The sequence below is a fragment of the Lepidochelys kempii genome, chromosome 6 (genome assembly GCF_965140265.1).
Source record: "Lepidochelys kempii isolate rLepKem1 chromosome 6, rLepKem1.hap2, whole genome shotgun sequence".
NCBI lineage: Eukaryota > Metazoa > Chordata > Testudines > Cheloniidae > Lepidochelys > Lepidochelys kempii.
This window is the reverse complement of record NC_133261.1, coordinates 41,617,278-41,630,773: the sequence shown is the minus strand read 5'-3', so window position 1 is coordinate 41,630,773 and position 13,496 is coordinate 41,617,278. Positions and strand designations below refer to the sequence as shown.

At 42.7% G+C, this 13,496-nt stretch overlaps 1 protein-coding gene across 14 annotated transcripts in view; it reads left to right on the top strand.

The window, feature by feature from the left end:
* Window positions 1-1,593: 1,593 nt before the first annotated feature.
* TCP11L1 (t-complex 11 like 1) overlaps window positions 1,594-13,496 on the top strand; it is a 32,516-nt gene continuing 20,613 nt past the window's right edge. For 9 of the 14 annotated variants that reach the window (XR_012159365.1, XR_012159364.1, XR_012159363.1 and 6 more), the window contains exons 1-6: window positions 2,449-2,526; window positions 4,947-5,063; window positions 6,174-6,338; window positions 10,647-10,779; window positions 11,963-12,083; window positions 12,681-12,901. Coding sequence is in view for 11 of the 14 variants with exons in the window: in XM_073347721.1 (XP_073203822.1) it covers window positions 6,185-6,338; window positions 10,647-10,779; window positions 11,963-12,083; window positions 12,681-12,901 (629 nt within the window). In the remaining 3 variants the exon portion in view is untranslated. Of the gene's footprint in view, window positions 1,661-2,448; window positions 2,527-3,986; window positions 4,145-4,946; window positions 5,064-6,173; window positions 6,339-10,646; window positions 10,780-11,962; window positions 12,084-12,680; window positions 12,902-13,496 lie in introns of those variants that run through there. The other 5 variants (XM_073347717.1, XM_073347713.1, XM_073347716.1 and 2 more) reach the window with 5 other exon arrangements.

Sequence of the window (13,496 nt, the reverse complement as noted above, 5' to 3'; positions counted from 1 at the left end):
GCACTGTTTGCAGGTGCAGGCTGGGCCAGGACAAATGTGGGATGAAACCCAGCTGGGGAGGAGCTGGCTGGCTACTATGGTGGGGCTGCAGGCCAAAAGGTTTCTTGGGGCAGAGGAGGCCTGGTTCCTCTCCTGCACTGACACTCTGGCAAAGGGTCAAGAGAGACCTGGAGTAAGCTCTGGTGTTGAGCCCTGATTTAAAAGGGCAGGACCTAGACTTCTGGGAAGCATTCTCATTGGAGTAGGAGAAAACTTAAAGAAGGATGAAAAGCCAAGCCCTAGGAGGACAGAAGTTATTGTCAGTTTATATTTTTCAGTTGGGATTTGTTGGAGGATGCTAAAGAGGAGCCTGGTTAAGCCCTGCCAGGAAAGAAGGGTGAATCTTGAGAGGCTGTGGTACCTGAGAAGAATACAGGTACATGGTGGGCCTAGGAAGGGACGGTAGGTAACCTGCTACTAGCCTGAGATAGCAAAGTCCAGGGAGGTAGCTGGAAGTAGGTCTGAATTGACTGCTCTTGCCTACTCACTACAGAGTCCCTGGGCTAGAATCCAGAGGAGGAGGGCTACCTGGGTTCCCCTACCAGCCATAAGGGAATGTGGTTTGAAGCCCCCTGATATAAGGGGATAGGGACTCTTGAAAGCTGTAAGAGGGGACTCTAAGGACCACGGAGCCCAGAGTCAGGGGATGAAGATCCGATTTAAAGATGTCTGATTCTTGTTTGGACTCTGTTACCCCAGACGGAGGGGAACATGCTACGATGACCTGACTGCAGGGCCTTTTCAGGAGAAGAGGCAGACGGCACCAGGGCCGGAGCTGGTGGTGGTGCTGCTAGATGAGGAAAGCCGGCCGTGCCACGCAGCCACACGGAGATAGACCGTGGTAAGTACTCCGCACTCGCCCGTCGACAGCTTTATAATTTGAATGCCGTAATAACCCTAACTTTTGTCACTGTTAAAATTTCTTTTCTATCCTGATCGTGTGTGTGTAAAAAGATAACCTACCCTATCCCAATCAGTTTTACAAGCCATCTACCCTAAGGGCTTTTAGTCTTCCATTATATAAGACCTTAACTGAATCAAAATAACCATAGCTTAGTTGCAAGGAAAATTATGCACTTTAAAGAATTAAGGGATCAATTTTTTAAACAGACGAAATACATTTCCTGGTCTCTATATATAGTCTTTATTCATAGCATGTCAGACATCTGGCTTGTTTTCTTTTGTAAAGAAAACTTCCCTACTCTCTCACCCTCCTCTTCTGTGTCTTTGGCATGCTCCCTTTCCAAGACACTCTCCCCTCCTTAGCTGGCTCGCTCGCTCCTGCCCGCAGCCCCCTCCAGCGGCTGGTGCAGCCAGCGCCGCCCCCGGGCCTTGGCTGGCTGCAGCTCCGCAGCATCCTCCCGGCCCTGCCGCTGCTGCTGCGGCGGCGACTCCTGTTTCCCGGCTCAGAGCCATGACGCCGCCCTGCGCAAGGCTGGCCGCTCCCGGCCTTTTGCGAAGCCCCCGCACACCGTAGCCCGGCACCGGAGCGAGCAGCGGGGCCCGGCGTGCGCGGGGAGAGTGGCGGGCGCTCGCCCACTCCCTCTGCCTGCGCCTCGCTGCCGCTGCTTGGAGTCACTGGGGCTGCCGGCGCCAAGGGATTCCCCAGCCCGCCGCCCAGGTAAGCGAGGGGCGCGGAGCCTGGCCCATGCTCTGGTCCTGCGCCAGCACCCGCGCCCCTGTCCCCGCCCCGGCCGCTCCCTGTCCCCACGGGGGCTGGAGAGACACCTCACCCCCCCGCTAGGGGCTGGGGCTGCCCGCCCGCTCGCTGCCAGTGTGTGCAAGGCGGTGCCTGGGGGGAACAGGAGGCCAGCTCCGTCCCGCGTCCCTGCTGGGGGAGCAGCCCCCAGGGAAGCCCGCGCGTTGGCTTGTGGCTGGCGGGCTCGGCTCCCTGTCTGCGGAAAGGCCCCCGTGTCCCTGCTGCAGTGCTGAGTCAGGGCGCGGAGGGTAGGCCTCGCTTTCTGTCTGGTTCCTGTTGTTTTGCTTGGGGTTGAAGTTCTGGCCCTACATGTGGAGTGGGAAGCATGGTGTGTGGGGGTTGATAACTGAGGTATGCAGTGGGGGTGTGGGTAAAGCCTATTATTCCTGCCATCCTACTGTGCGTGTTTGGCTTGACTCCTTCATTCCTAATATTCTGTAGCCCAAAAGGAGTGATAATATTTCACTAGGAGGGTGGTGAAGCAATGGAATGGGTTATCTAGGGAAGTTGTGGAACCTCCATCCTTAGAGGTTTTTAATGCCTGGCTGGGATGATTTAGTTGGTGTTGGTCCTGCTTTGAGCAGGGAATTGGACTAGATGACCTCCTGAGGTCCTTTCCAACCCTAATCTTCTATGATTCTGTAAGGAACCATTAGCAAAATCATACAGTACTATAGACAAAACAAATAATTCTAGAACTTGCCTTAATTCAGTAGGTCAGCTCCAGCAGCATAGTGTGTCCCAGGGCATCATATTACAGCACTTCGTGGAAGGATTAATAAAGCAAGGTAAATGTTAACAATTTCTGCATGCTTATTTTGCCTTGGTAGTCTAGAGCCCATGATTCCCTGGCTTGTTTACTAAAGAGGAGAGCAATAGTGCTCACTACTGCTGTTACTTTATGAAGTTGTAAATCGGGTTGTCACGAGGTGGATAGGGCCTGATGCAAAGGCCATGGAAATCAAAAGACTCCCATTGAAGTCAGTGGGTTTTGGATGAGACACTTATTAAAGGGTGAGTATCATCTGTCTAGCTGGGAAGTCAAGGTGCTCAGCCTGGATGGTGACTTGATTTGTGATTTTGATACTGTTGTCGCAATGAGCTACACACGAACAAATCCCAGAGCTCACATGGAGCTCATTGCAGCATTGGGACCTAAACATCTTTGCGGTTTAGAATCCCCATCTGTAAAACTGGAAATAATACTTCACAGGGGCTTTGCGACATTTATTTAACATTGTCAATATTTGCAGGACAGTTTGAGGTCCTTGAATGAAATGAGCCATGTCCATGCAAATTATTATTTTTAAGTTTAAAAGAAATTTAATATTTTAAATTTGTTATATTTCTCTCTCTAGTCAAAAGAAGGTGAAGAGAAGTCCAGTGAAACGGACTCCTTTCATTTTAATTGAATGGACTCCAATCTCTTTACAAAAGATGCAGCTAGCTGATTCAGAAGAAACATTGTTAAGCTTATTTGACCAGTGCAAACGGGAGTTGTTCTAGATACGTTCTAATAGACAAGAGTAACAATCTAGTGAAAATAGACTATTGAAAATTAGACACTAACCTAACAAATACTGCCTCAAATGCATAAAAGGTCTTTGATCAGATGGCATAGAAGTTCTTCAAAGCGACACTGCACAGATGAAATGTGGAGAATAATTTTTATTTTACATGTGAAACTGTGTAGCCTGGAGAGTATAACTGTTGGTCTTTTATTTTGTGGAGACTGACCGATTAGAGTACAGCCTGTAGCATAAGAAGGATGTTCTAGTAGGTTGGGAGGTAGCCCATGTCTGCCAAATCCTAGTCTGTGTTTTTGGCTCTGCCAGCGATCTGCTGTATGAACTTGAGTAAATCGCTTATTCCACTCCATGCCTCAATTTCTTCATCTGCAACATAAAGATAATACTTCCCTATATCTCAGGGTTGTTGTGTGGTTTAAATCATTAATGTTTGTGACGCACTCAGATATTGTGGTGGTGCATAAAGAGAGAGAGATTGTAATACAGCCATGCTTGCACTTCAGATTCAGAATTTCTGGAAGCCATTTTTCAAAGGAAGCGGCAGATTGGGGCTGTAGGGGAAACCACATTATGTGAATGGATAGATAGTAACAATCTAATCTGTTTGATATATTTGGGGAAATTTTGTGTCAGCACTATTTTCCAAGAAAAAGTAAATACAAATTGTTTTAAATTTTTGTCTTCCATTTGTTTAACAAGATCTACCTTATCCATCTTAGTTTTTTCTACAGCATCCATCATTGTACTCATCTTCTAGATGCCTTTTTGTCATCAGACCTCCTCCTCCTAATTGCTGCATTGTTCACTGTAGCTGTGACCCATCATTCTCCAGGCCTGAGACCCTTTGCTCTACCCTTTCTGCTCATGGAACATCCTGGTACCTTGCCATCCTTACCTTTCTCGTATACTGGGGACGTGGTGGCTCTGGAACTTGGTTGGGGCTGCTGTTGTACTATCAGAAAGAGCTCAGGTTATCCCTTGCATGCCATGGGGCAAGGAGGTTGGCGGCAGATCCATGTGGGTTACAGAACCATGTTTCAAGGATGGGACCTATTTCTTGTCTCAGTGCTCTCTGCTCATTGGTCTGTTTGCACTGGATGGAGTCCTGTACGTGGAGGTTGGATGGCTCAAGTGATTAGAAATGTGATGTAGAGATGGTCAGTGATTCCGGTGCTGGTTCAGTCACGCAGCGAGGAATGCATGCTGTAGCTTTTCCTCTCTAGGGCGCAATTTACAGATTGGGGCATGGCTGGTCTTGTGGCTAAAATGCTGGACTGGAACACAAGTGATCTGGGTTCAGTTACTGGTTCTGCCATAGGCTTCCTGTGTGACCTTACACAAGTTAAACTCTTTGTCTCACTTTTCCATTTGTAAAATGGGAATAATAATACTTCCTGCCTCGTACCCTTTATCTGTCTTGGCAATTTAGATTGTAAGTTGTTTGGGACAGAGGACCGTCTCTTACTACGTGAATGTATGTAGCACCTCGCACAATTGGGCCCTTTAGTCACTACGTAATACAAAATAATTCAAGAACTCATTGAGTTTTCCTGTTACCTCCTCTAAGATGGGGGAGGTAGGATGCACCAGGTTCAGTCTTTTAATTATTGTATAAAAAACTCAGAGCAGCTTCTTGTCTTTTTTCTGTATTACTTCCTGCTACTTTCTCATCCGTATAGGCCTATGCTCCAGTTTTCCTTTAGTAGCCTTGAGGTGATCCTGGGATGGTTTATCTTGCTGACAGCCTGACTCTTTCATCTTTTGCAGCCTGTGGTCCACAGATATTAAGTGAAAAAGTAAGTGGTGGGTTTTTTGTTTTTTATTCTCCCCCCCATGCAGAGGATATTCTGTAAATGGGAGATGCTGGATATTTGATTTCAGAGCAATGATATATTTTTTTTAATATTTTTAGCTTTCCATTTAAGAGCTAGGTATTCTAATTATTATTACCTGAAGCCATGACCAGTGAATGGAAACTTAATATGTAGTAGCATTTTAAAGAGTAGGTACTCTTTAAAATGAAGACATGCAAATTACATACTTCAGGGGAAAAAGTGAACGTGAAATAGTTGAAGTAAAGTTATTGAATTGAGTAAAATATTTTACAAATGCTACTTTTGCAGTGTACCAAGGAAGTATTCTAAAGTGTATGTGATGTGATATTATGCTAGAAAATCCAACATTGTAATCTCCACAACTACTGTTTGTTTAAATCAGAGTTTTTTATGGTTTTTAATAAATCCTCCTAACTTCCCGGTGTGGATAAATCATGCCTCTTGTATGGAATTAAAATTTAGGAGCTAGATTCTGCATTGATTTACCTCACTATCTGCAGGTGGATCCCATTGTCTTCAGGTGGATTACACTGAGTTCTGATAATAAGTCAGTGCAGAATTTGGCTACAGTTCTGGAACATATGAGCAAAACATTTTATTACACTCCTTAGTAGGGATAATTTCTAAAATGGTAGGTTAAAAATGTAATCTACTTTTCCTCTATCTAATTCCTTTATCCTTTATCTAACTTCAAAATCCAAGTAACGTATGTGCATAAAATGCTTCGGGGTCTCTTGTCCTTTAATATATATTTTAAAAAGTCAAGCACTCATTAGCAATCTTAAAAAAACAAACCAGATATTTTGTCTCTATCATGTACATTATGGGAAGGAAACCCTTTCAGATTTTTGAGGGCTTGTGAACAAAAATATTGAGTAAATGATAATCGCATTGAAAGGATCTCCTTATTTTAAACCTTTTAAAAAAAATTAAGAGGGGGGATCTCTGATATATCTATACCTATACAGGGAATTTTTCTGATTTTGTGTTTGTTTTGCAAGGGCAGGAAGAGTATATATCCATTCAGTTCCATTCTGTTCGTGGTTTTTTTTTTCTCTTCCCTAAAAAAAGAAACGTTGAAAATGTCTCAGGAACCTGATATTCCACATACAAGTGAAGAAAAATTAGGCGATTCAGAGGGTATCAAAGAGGACAGCTTGAACAACCCAGATCAGTCTATGAGAGCGAGGATACGACAAAGTTCCTCAAGTCCACACAGGTGCAACACAGCTCAATGTAAGCAAATCTGTTAAAATAAAGTACAAAAATACATTTTTTTCTTGTTGCGAAGATAAAAGTTTAGATTCCTTTAAAAGGCTCATTAGTTACTATGCAATTAACTATTGTGTAATTAATTAAATATTGTATCAATCATTAACAATTAAAAAGGAGAAGCAAACATTTTTTTTCTTTAATGTGGTTGGCTTTTCTGTCCTTTGAAACAGCCTATAGGCATGCTGGGTAAGACTGCCATAAGTTAATGCACCCCTCAAGCACTCCTGATCAGGCCACAGTACCAGAATAAAAACCAACAAATGTGTTTCTTCCCCAAAGTAGGTTAGGAATTCATTCCAGTTAGTTATAGGAAGTAAATTCGAGAAGTGAAAGCTGTCACTGGAAGAAGTCCAGGAATTCCGTTGTCATCAACTCATAATTTTACTGGCCTTGGTTGGTTAGGGCTTGATTCTAAAGGTGCAAATGCCCTCCATCCTTATTAAAGTCAACGTGGGTGGAAGGCGCTCATCAGCATTGTGGGATTGCCACCCTGCCTGGCTGTCCTTCCATCATAAAATCACCACCCACATCCTCCTAGAGAAGAGTTGTTCCTTCAGTTCACTTTTTGCAATTATTGGCCAAATCCTTACGTTAGCAAAACTCTTATTTAAATAAATAGGAATTTTGCATGAATAAGAGCTTCAGAATTTGGCCATTTGTCATTTTCTAAATAATTGTTTTGTGCTTTTGTATCAGGTCGATTTTGCAAAGTACAGGGATCCAAATTTAGGTCCCAAACTAGCAGGGTGTCAGAGGCACACTACACGTCCTAGGCAGCCTCTCTGTGGTCTCCTCTAGCAATTTCTAGCAAGGAGCAGCAATCAGGTTTCTTGTAGTCATTCTCCAGGTGCTGTGTTTTGTTGGGGGAGAATATGAGTGCTATTGTAGAGCACCCTGTGGAAATGGAGGCTCCCATGAACATTTGAAATAGTGTCTCTTACACCCTCCACTACTATGTGAAATCTACATCTACTTTAAACCCTATTGGTGCTGAAAGCCCACAGGCAAATAATAGAGGTCCTGTTTGTGTCTAGAGATTCCCATAAGGGAGGGGGGGAAGGAAAGCACAGGTATTAATAAACTTCAGCCCTTTGCACCTAACATTACTGTGAGCCAGAATCAGTAGAGTGGTGTATTCTACATATGTCATGTACATGCCTGTGTCTGTGATCCTAACCAAGGGCCTGCACCTGCAAATACCTATGCATCTGAGTAACTCAGTGCTTCTCAGACTTTTGTATTGATGATCCCTTTCACACCGCAAGCCTTTGAGTGCTCCCCCTTTATGAACTAAAACCACATTTAAAAAAAACATTTAACACTATTATAAAAACTGGAGGCGAAGCAGGGTTTGGGGGTGGCGGCTGACTGCTTGCGACCCCCACATAAGGGGTCACAACCCCCAATTTAAGAACTCTTGTGAGTCATCTGACTTCAGTGGGAATATTTGAGTGTCTAAAAGTATTTACAGGATCTGGCCCCAATATAGTATACTCCTTTTCTTGTTACATCATCCAATCCATCTGCTTAGTTTTCTGGAGGGTTGTAGCCTTTGGTTTATAGTTTTAATAGTTGTTTCCTTAAGTGGGAGGAACCTTCAAATGGCCCTTACCCCCCAAAAGAGGTCAAATCTAAGGGTGTGTCATCTTTTGGTTCTGCCAGTCAGTGAAGTGTACCTTAAGTCTGAAAATTAATGAAGCTTTAATGGGGCTGGAAACATTTTCAGTCCCAATGCTACAGGGCAGTGACAAACATTCTTGCCAGATCATCACGTTGTGTTAAAATTTATTGCCAGAGTATGGTCTTTCTGGTTTGGTGTTTTTGTTTTTAATGTAGGAGCTGGTTATGATATTACTATTGACTCTGACAAGTCTGGTATGACTAGCAAGTCCCTATAGGTAAAACAAATGAAAAAGCAAATGGGAATTTCCCTGGGTATGATTTCTGCTTATGGCTAAAGAAGCAGAATTACCCCAGATGATATTTGCAAAAGCCTGGCAACAATTATGTCTTGAGCCGTTGAATACAATGCATTTTATTATTTGTGGTTTTGTTTTTGAAAACGGTGCTAATTATTTGTTGAGCATGATGGTGTTTGGAGCTGTATCAAACACAGGAGCCATTCCCTATGGGATTTATGCTCTAAGCCCTGATATTTCAAGATGCCCTTCAGAGAGTCCAGCGTGCTGCGGTGCATGTGTGAACAAACGCAAAAGTCAAGTGTTAGGCATAGTCCTCTGCAGTGAGAGGTATCAAGTCATGAGTGCTGGGTAAAGAAGGGGCTAAGGTCAAGAGATGTGCTTAAGTGCATTTTTCAGCATACAAATGAGGTGCTTAACTATAGGTTCCCTTTTTAGTCTTTACTTCTGCTGTTTGCCAAATTATTCCTGCCTATCAGGCAAGAGCACTTTGATTTAAATGCAGAGTGAGTGCACTGCCTGTCTGCTCATGACTTCAGACTTTGCAATACTCCCCACAGGCATTGTGCAGGATCAAACCCTAGGCAGTAACATACAAGTGTCTAGAGTGCTGGGTGAAGAACTGTTTATGACAAAGTAGCACAGGTAATTCTTTATTAAATAAATGACACTTTGTATAGCAGACAGTTGGGGAAAGGCTTCTTAATGAAGGGCCTGTTCCATGTAGAAGGTTTTTACCCGCATAAACCCAATCATATAAACCTGTTCGTCGATCTAAAAAAAAAAATCTATTCCAAATTAACCCAGTGTGTGATTAGTATGGCTCAAGGAGTTTTATTTCAGTGTGGGGTGTGTGTAATCTATATATGTAATGTTTTTGCCAAAATTGGAATTGAAGCGACAGAATTATCACAATCACAGGGTGACACAGCAACCAGTCCTTGCTTTCTGTTGTTCTTTATCTTCATCTTTCTCACTTTTCCTTCTGTCCAGCTGGGGAGAAGTCTGGCCAGCCCTCTCTTCATCTGATGGCGCTAATGATATAGTCTCTTCTCACAGATGATTGGACCGGAGAAGAGCTCTCTTCCCTTTTCTTCTCAGTTTTTGGAAGGCACATGCTTTATTACTCGGAATAGCTCGTTGAGGCCTGCTCTGTCTCTGTGCTGCTTAGCACTGACATAGGCACTGCTACTAGCACAACTTGGGCGGGGGGGATGACGTCTCCTAAGAAGGTCAACGGCAAAGCTCCAGTTGATTTCAGGGGGTGCAGCGTTACTCCCTTAATCAGCATCTGTTATATCAGCATCGTTATCATCTTTGCCACACTTATTGCTACATGCTGCTAATGCAGTGGCACATTCTGTATCACAGCAATATCCGCTCTGGCCCACTGGTGTGTATATAAGTCAGGACAAATTTGAGCACGGACAGCTGGTGCTGTTTTCAAGGCTTGGCTTTACTACCCAGTGACCTTCCACCTCCCAATTTTCTATAGCTAGTGACCTCTTTCCTTTACTACCTAATGAAAGCTGGACCTGCTCTGTGTGGTGTCCTGCTGCACTGCTGCCTCCCATTCCTGTGTGCACTTTCTAATGCTCATGCCACTCCAAACCCCAGTCTCAGGCTACTTGCTGTGCTCTAGGACGTGGCGCAACCCATGTCCCGTTGAGTATACAGAGATGAATGGAAGGAGAAGAGCTGTGGCATCAGCACACAGGCTAGGCCTTGAAATCATTAGCAAGTTAGGAATAGCAAGACCCTGGTTTCAGGAAACGGGGCAAAGAGGTTGCTGGTTCCACTGAAAGTAGAGAAGGGAAAACTAGCTGTTTTCTTGCGTGGTGGTGGTGGTGTAAGTGCTTTACAGATACTTTGGAAGATGAGATTCCCTCCCTGCCTTGAAAAACGTATAATCCAAATGGCAGTGGGCACATGATAAATGCAGCGGAAATCTCCAGGACTGAATGGTGAGGTTGCATATGAAGCTTGTTGGCCCCACAATGTTGTTTGCATATTTTGTAGAAATGGTTTGCCCCCTTCACTGTGGGAAGGACTTCATTCTATAGCCCTAAAAGATGTGTGTTTTAAGGAGGGACTTGATGCAGCAGAGGTCACAGGCATGTTGGGGCCTAGTTGATGGCTGATTGGAGCACAACAATGCTGTTGACGAGTCCCTTTGGGGTGGGAGAGAAAACAGCCTCATCAGATCTATGACGTCGAGGGCATCCTCAGCTGGGTTTGTCTACTGGCTCTCATCCCCTTTGTACTGGCCGACTGGCGGAACGATGGAGGAGGATCTTACCTCCAGCTTTTGAAAGAATAATGAAATGTCATATATTTGTTAATGTTACAGCTAGTTCCCCTCGGCTTGTGTCGATGGAAGAGCTGATGGAAACAGCGAAAGGAGTTTCTAATATGGCATTAGCACATGAAATTGTAGTCAATGGAGGCTTCCAGATTAAACCAGCTGAATTACCAGAAGGCAGGTAAGATGGTTACTGATAGAAATAAATAGCAGTTTATATCAATCCTTTGGATGTAAGAGTGGAATATGAAGATACGTTTGGGGAAAAATTCCATGGAAAGAATTGTAATGTGTTTTCTTAGCTTTGTAATGTTTCTTAGCTTTTCACCACTTCTTCATTCTAGCACCACTATTTTACTCTTCTGTATTCTTTAACATCCTCTTCCTTTGTAGTAACTCTCTAAGGTTGACTCTTGGGCCTGATCTACACTAGAAAATTTGGTCAAATTAACTATGTGGGTTGGGTGTGTGAAAAATCCTGAGCCAACAAAAGTCCCCATTTAGATAGCGCTAGGTTGACAGAATAATTCTTCTGTCAACCCAGCTACTGACTCTCAGGGAGGTGAATTGCCATTACACCAATGGGAGAACCCCTCCTGTCGGCACAGGTAGTGTCTGGACTGAAGCTCTGTAGCGTTTGAAGTGTAGACATACCCTTAGGTTGCTCTCGGAACAAATGGTTACTGCTTTCAGGATCTGCCTGAACTTCAGTGGTTAATGGAGTAAGAATTCCAAGGTAGCCCCAGGCATCTTCAAAAAAGGATCAAGGCCACATTCAGATCTGGTATGAACATATACGGCTTTAGTAAAGTTGCACAATTAAATCAGAACATTTGAACTTGTAACTTGTTGTTGAAGTAATGGGATTATCTACACTAAGTCTGAATTTGGCCATCCAATTTAGTAAAAAATATCTTAATGCCCATGTATTTTGACAAACGGTGAGTTGTGCTCAGTGATGAAGGAAGTACCTCACTGCTATCACATTCTGGTTTCACTTTTGAAAATTTTACCCAGAGGACTTGCACTGCTTCTAGGAAGTTAAATGGGTTACGTATTGCTAAGAAACACAGATGTTGTTCGTGTGTAGACAAAATAAATTATGATTTTGTGATTTGTCTTCTCTTTATAGATTACTTTTAGAAGTGTCATTTTCTGGATACTTTTAAGGGTCTTGTTTTTGTTTTTTGTTTTTCGCCTACTCTGCATGTATCTTTTCAGCTGTGAAGTCAGCCATTCCAAATCATTCCAGTTTTTATACTCTTGTGCCTGATTAAAATGGCAGTTTTCTCCTCTAAACTCTCTAATTCATTACATGTAAGATACTAACTGTCATCTTTTGATATTGTTGTGTTTACCAACAGCCTGGAGAAAACCGTAAAAGAGATTGTACACAAAGCTTTTTGGGATTGTCTGGAAGCCCAGTTAAGCGAAGATCCACCAACATACGATCATTCAATTAAACTTGTGGGGGAGATTAAAGAGGTAAGAATGTGTGATATCAGAAGTAATTTACAGAGATTACATGGCACAAATATACAAACTGTATGCCATCGCTGTATAACAACTGTGTGTAAAGTGCTCTGTAGAAGTCTAGACAATAACTTTATCTATAAGCTGCATGCATATATGGGGGGAAAAGTAATCCAATGTGAAAGCAAGAAATGCCGAGTCATGTTAGATGAAGGGAAGGTTGCAGGTTATGTTACTTTAATAATTCTGAGATTGCAGTAGCAAAATGTGACAGGTGCTAATGAAGCACAAATAATCAGAGGCTAGGTTTTGCGCTGCATACATGTGTGCCCTTCCTCCCACCACTGAAAAAACCCTCCCTGTTCCAAAGAGTTTACAATCTGAATAACACTAATACTGTACAGAATGCAGGAAAACTATGATTTAAAAAATATATCGTGTAATTTTTGTGACCCTATGTTTTGAACAACTATTAAGATGTCATCTGCCATAGAAATCCAGTATGAATTTGGTTGTTAATTCAGACCATTATTCAGTTCCTTTGTAAGATGGTGAAACAATAATGTTTGTTGTGAAAAACTAACAAAATGAAAATTTGTTTTCTTTCAGACTCTTCTATCTTTCTTATTGCCTGGTCATACTAGATTAAGAAATCAGATTACTGAAGTTCTGGATCTAGATCTGATAAAGCAGGAGGCAGTGAATGGGGCCCTGGATATTTCTAAGCTGGCACAATTCATCATTGGAATGATGGGGACCCTTTGTGCTCCAGTTAGAGATGAGGAAATTAAGAAACTGAAAGACATTCATGAAATAGTCCCACTATTCAGGTACTGGAATGATGTTAAGGAATTGCAAGGAATCAGACTGTGGGTCACTTATTTCAAATTTGCTTGTAGATCCTTGTTAAAGATCCAAATTTTATCTGTGCATGCTGGTAGCATATAAAGTCTGCTAGCAAAAATTTCTTTCTGGAAAAATATAAAGCAAGCAGAGGGGGGAAATTATAAAGAAGAAAATTCCAGCAGCTATTAGCAAGGACCCTTTTGGTTCTGGTGGACTGAAGGTATTTGTTTGTACCTTTGTGTAATTGGAAACAATCATTTTCTGAAATGCCATATTTAGGTGAGAGGATCTTTCCCTGGATACTGGGAGACCGTCTTAAGAAAAAGCATGAATTCCTTGTTCACTTTCCTTTCTGCTGATACATTAAATAAATTAGAAAATAACGTTCACTCAGCTTTACGGTCTTCTTCAGACAATTCCTCCCTCATCTCTCCCCCTCCACCTCCTTTCTCATATGTAATAAAAGAATGTATTACAGGTGTTTAAAAGTGGAAAGCATATAGGGCCTGGATATGTCAGATGCCATTTTCTGTTTTGTTACTATCTCATTTAAATAAATTGTGCAAGTTATCAACAGTT